This window comes from Ostrea edulis, chromosome 6 (genome assembly GCF_947568905.1).
Source record: "Ostrea edulis chromosome 6, xbOstEdul1.1, whole genome shotgun sequence".
Lineage (NCBI taxonomy): Eukaryota > Metazoa > Mollusca > Bivalvia > Ostreida > Ostreidae > Ostrea > Ostrea edulis.
This window is the reverse complement of record NC_079169.1, coordinates 70410898-70416822: the sequence shown is the minus strand read 5'-3', so window position 1 is coordinate 70416822 and position 5925 is coordinate 70410898. Positions and strand designations below refer to the sequence as shown.

At 37.1% G+C, this 5925-nt stretch overlaps 1 protein-coding gene across 2 annotated transcripts in view; it reads right to left on the bottom strand.

Moving 5' to 3' along the window:
• The window catches only part of LOC125646851 (uncharacterized), an 18021-nt gene extending 12538 nt beyond the window's left edge, over positions 1 to 5483 (bottom strand). For both annotated transcript variants that reach the window (XM_048873418.2, XM_048873415.2), the window contains exons 1-2: positions 5390 to 5483; positions 2120 to 2361 (exon numbers count right to left, since the gene is read on the bottom strand). In XM_048873418.2, coding sequence (XP_048729375.1) covers positions 2120 to 2361; positions 5390 to 5451 — 304 coding nt within the window. In that variant the 5' untranslated portion in view covers positions 5452 to 5483. The remainder of the gene's footprint in view (positions 1 to 2119; positions 2362 to 5389) is intronic.
• Between the last annotated feature and the right edge of the window lie 442 nt (positions 5484 to 5925).

Here is a 5925-nt window from a genome sequence, read left to right as displayed (position 1 = left end):
TGATCACCAACGACCACGAAGATATTGTCAATGAAGAACTCTAGCATATTTTTTATTTCAACTCCAGAGTACTTGTGCGTGGAATCAGAGTGGTGTTTAACAAAGTAAGTTTTTGAATGACTGATCACTAGATATGAATATTTCCGTTTTCCATTTTGTAGAAGAAGCAACTGTCTATGATATCAAAAAGTCTAGTCTTTAATTTATCGTGAGGAATGGTCGTGTATAGTGTTGAAAAGACATAGGTTTTAATGTTATTGATTTGGGGAAAATTCTGCGATTTCAAGTTTACTAAAAGTTCTTTAGAATCTTTTAGAATCCACATTTGATTAACACCACTTCTGCCATATGTAGTCGCACAGTAAGTTTGAAGTTTCTCCTTCACAGCTGTTAATATTTTCGTGAGGAGCAAAGATAGGGGCTTGGTAGAGACTTATACGGTGCTAATATTGATGCACCAGAGGTGCATTTCGACAAATAATGTCTCTTCAGTGATGCTCAACCGAAATGTTTGAAATCCGAAATAACAATAAACTTGCTAGAGCTATTTTAGGGGAAAACAGAGTGCCAAAAAAGTGGAGTCAAATTCGTCTAAGGATAAGAGCTATGCATGAGGGAGATAATCCTTAATTTTGAAATGAATTTCTAAATTTTATCTCAGCAATTAAATATACATCTGTATTTTCAAGCAATACAAAATAGAGAGCCGGTTAAACACTGTCTGCAGACCCCCGGATACACCAGAGGCGGGACCAGGCGCCCAGAAGGAGTAAGCATCCCCGTCGACCGACGACACCCGCCGCGAGCCCCACATCTCGATCAGGCAAACGGAACCTCCCACAGCCAAAACCAGTGCGCCATGAACGGCCCAATAACCGGCACGTAACACACCAGACAGTACTCGACCCAACGACAGGCCGCACCGGCAAACCAGATCGCTACAACGACCACAGAACTGGCGATGTGATGACCCTAAACGAGACCATCGGAACCCCTGCACCACCAACTTGTCCGACAGCAGCCCGCCTCGATCCAAAAACTGACCACAAGCAGAACAAGCTCTCGCTCATCGAATCAGCCGAGAGACAATTTTAAAAACACCATATGCGCTCAAAATCACACTGCCTCTCACCCCTGGCACCGGCGCGGGTTCGAATCCCGCTCGCGCCAGTAAGTGAGAAAGTTTCCCAGTTAACTTTCGGAAGGTCGGTGGTCTCTTCCCATGTACATTGTATCTAGGTTATCTCTTCCACCAATAAAAACTGGGCGCCACCAGATAACAAAAAATATTGAGTGTGGCGGAAAAACATCAATCAATCTCGTCCCGTCGAGAATTTTTTACTCATATTGAGACGTCACCAGCTTTAGGTAAAGTACCAGAAATTTAGACCTATGCTTAGCGCTCAGGGCCGTAGCGGTGTGGTTCTTTATCGTGCCAACGCCTGCCGCGACACGGGACCTCCGTTTTATAGGTCATATCAGAAAGACCCGAGATTCTCACTTCTAGATGCCGAGCGTTTTAACGTCTTAGGTACCATGGTACAAGCGGGCTCGAACTCACGAACTCTCGGTTACGAAGCCAACGCTCTACCACTGAGCTACCATGACCGGTTATAACATGAAAGGTTTGTTTTATACATAAATACTATATACCAAGTTTGGCCTCGCTCTGGAGTCAAAACCTCTTCCCCGGGGATCACAAATTTTTCAAATTTGGTAGATGCCTTGCTGCTCAATATCGCTATGCATTTAGGTGGGTTTTTTTTTTTTAAAGTTGTAAAGATGATTTTTGAAAATTGGTCAATTTTTGCCCTATCCTTAACTGGGGATGACGAAGTCCTGATATTTTCAATTTATGCCCCCCCCCCCTTCCAACGATGTGTCATACCAAAGAAAAGAATTGAAATGGTAATTATCAATAAGTTAAAATTGCATGATAGATAACTCCGGACGCAGATCAATTACAAAACTTAATAGGTCACCAGAATTTGTTCATGTGACCTAAAATTAATAGTAAATTTCATTTGTGAAAATACGCGAGGGTATGGGCTGCGATGCTTCACAAAATTTATATCTTTGCGTATATTTAGAAGCGAAATCCATACCATATGTATATTACCTTTTATGTTTTCGTCTGTGTATCTGGTTTCGCTGAAATAAACAACTCTTGATTCATCCTCTTTTCGCCAGTCCTCTTCTCGCCAGTCAACAAATAATTTGATTTTGCCACCAATCAGGGGAATGTCAAATTTTGGCGTTGCATTGGCTGGTACACAGGTGGAAATGTTAAAGAAATATGACGCTTCTGCTCCATTTGACAAGTAGGATATAAGAGCGTCATAGGAGGTCATTTGAATGGCCCTAGACGGATTAAAGTAAAAGAGTAGTTTGAGATTAATATAGGAAAGATGTTTGTGTATTTGCTTATACATTGTCATATATTTACATTTTCAATGCTTTAATGTCTTTTATTATTGCAATAGCAGCCATTTCCACGTGAATGTGAACAACGTGAGTATGGATCTGGGTAAATATAGTACGACTATTTTAACAACTGAGAATTCTCAAACAAAAATGAAACTAGATCTAATATCCCCAGAGGGCACACTACCGGTTATAATGGATAAAAACATACTTCCTCATATCATACTACCGGTATATAATGGATAAAAACATACTTCCTCATATCATACTACCGGTATATAATGGATAAAAACATACTTCCTCATATCACATTACCGGTATATAATGGATAAAAACATACTTCCTCATATCAAACCAAACGTTGTCTAGTATATTATTATTTTTAATTGAAAATGTTGTTTTAAAAAATCAATCAAATATTGAAATAAACACCATACCAATGAATAGGATTTTCAGAGAATTTAATTGTTTATTATCATTTCTCTGAATTTGGTACATGGTTTAAAAATTGCTAGCGTATACATGTACATGTATATACGCCAACAGAAAATGGATATATATATATATATATAATGGAAATATTCATATGCATACATTCACTTTAAATCAAAATATAAGGTACATGAGTGTTATTTTACTTTAATAAAATATGTTTGTAAAAGGTCAGATTCAAACCTTTTGATGAGTTTTTGAAAAATTCTCCAGACAAAGAGACCCCCCCCCCCCCCCTAAACATAATAGAAATTAGCATAACTTACTAATACTTTAAATATTTATGCCCCCCCCCCCCATTCAAAGAAGAGAGGCATATTGCTTTGCACCTGTCTGTCGGTCGATAGACCACATGTTGTCCGATCAATATCTTGAGAACCTTTCACTTGATCGTAATATTTCATATGTGGGATGAGTAGGAGAGGACCCCTTTTGATTTTTAGATAAAAAGGCAAGGGCCAATCGACTCTTGACATAGGAAGATACCTTTTGTTGACAAACATTAAACTTTGAACACTGATACATTGTGAGGAGTAGACGACCCTATTGATTTGAAGTCACATGATCGAAGGTCAAACTGGACATTATTAGTTACACAGTTAGTTAGTGACCTGATACGGAAAAATACATGGTGTGAAAAGAAAACCCGTATCGGGCGAGGCGTACATGGTGTGAAAAGAAAACCCGTATCGGGCGAGGCGAAGCCGAGCCCGATACGGGTTTTCTTTTCACACCATGTATTTTTCCGTATCAGGTCACTAACTAACTGTGTAACGAATTTATCACGTCGAAGACCTCTAACTGTATATGTGGGGAGTCAAATGTCTTTCCTTTTGACACGGCTGCAAGTCGAACCCGACGATAAATAAAATTACTCGCCCAATACGGATTTTACTCGCATGATACGGTTTTTTTCACGGCGTCATGTGACCAAGATCTGACCAATTAGATTTCAACAATTTTGTCTGAGGCGTGATAAAGGAATATACTGTCCACCCAATGTCTAAAGAACCATTTGCTTGACAGACATCACACTTGGTGCACTTGTACATCTTCAGGAGTAGATGACCCCTATTGATTTTGTGGTCAAAGGTCAAGAGTTAAACTGGACATGGGAATATACTGTCCATTCAATATCTTGAGAACACTTTGCTTAACAGACATCAAACTTGGTACACTGGTATATCATAAGGAGTAGATGGCCCTTATAAAACTTGGGTTCATATGGTCAAAGGTTAAACTGGACATAGCAATATATTGTCTCCTATATTTTAAGAATCATTTGTTTGATTGACACCAAACTTTATACAATGGTACAGCATAAGGGCAAATTACCCCTATTGATATTTAGGTCACATGGCCAATCCACTTTGGACATAGGAAGGTATTGTCTGCTAAAGATCTTGAATTGGTTTGGCACTACTATCAATTAAATGATGCATCTGTATAACCCTTTTCAATTTTGCACCATGGGGAGCATACATGTTTTACAAACATGTCTTGTCTAATTTAAAATAAGAAATGCAAAACTTCGGTATAAGAACAATGTATTTACAACGTTTAAATCAAATCTCTTCCTGTATATGATCTATCCATTTCTCCTTTTTAACATATTTGTGACGGATTGCAGATTCAGAACTGCTAGTAAAACAATATAAGTGTTACACCTTGTTAACGTGACCGAAGTAAAACCATATTTTCATTTCACACGCTTAGCGCTATTCGGTACTTTTCATTGCATTTATCTTTATTATTATTACCTTGTTTGAAATCATGAGTCAAATCCGTGATCAAATTAAACTAACGGTTCAGCCTATTTCGTTATAGATTGCAGGCACAGCTCTGGTCTTCAGTATGTTTGTTCGTAAAAGAATTTTTCACTCGTGTAAAGACATGATGAGATAGGGGAATTGTCATTTTAATCTCGGGATGTGACGCGTACCGCCGTAGTATACTTAGTTAGGGTTCTCCATTGTGCCCACGCCTACCATGACACAAGATCTCCGTTAATAAGGCCACTAGATGAAATCCCTCGCAAGCGCGGGAAATCACAATGAAATAATATGAATAATTTTGTTATATCTATCGATGTCATATACAGTAAATACATGTAAAACTTGAGTATTAAGAAGTCACTTGGAGCTCCAAATTAAATGTTCCTTACGTAACATATGATCTTTCTCCGTATTGTAAATTATATACTGATTTTACTAAAGCAATTGTAATCCGTCATGCCGAATAGTTGACCAAAGACAAAACGTCCTGTGACTAATGCCGGCTTTTTAGTGAAGGAACAATCACTACCTCTGCTAAGCATGTTACAGGTTTAACCGTAAAAACTATTGCATAAATTCTTCTCTATTCATGAGGCGATCTTCAGCATCATACTGAGATCAAAAACAAAGTAGTGAAAGCTGATGTTTTATGATGATCGCTATGAATATATTGCATTTTGAACGAATATTATACTTACTTTAGACTTTCAACTTTGAGTGATGATGACATGAAATACATGATAATCAATAGGTAAAACATGTTGGATTATCTTAACAATCAGAAAACACTGTAACCTTACTTGAATTCATATCTAATATATAGTGTGTCAGTTACAACGTGATATATATTGACCAATCGCGTTACATGATTACCTAGTTCAGTTACAAATAGCGAACAAAACAAAACTTACAATATCGTATAATGATTACCATACCAACAAATATAACATAAAGATTTGATTATATTGGACAAAATTATCAGATTGAGTTTTTCAAAAATCTGATAAAAGAATGGGATTTAATGTAAAAACTGTTATTTTTAGTTTTCCAGAAAAAGAACATATGGTTTTAAACTTTATAATCCCCTTAGTAAAGAGATACATATTCCAACATTCAAGAAAGAATGTCAATATTGTTTTTGATGATGTTTTGAAATGTTTATATGATTACTACATTTTAGAAGAAAAATTTGCTGAACAAATATTTTACAAAAAGAAATAGTCTAAATGGAAAT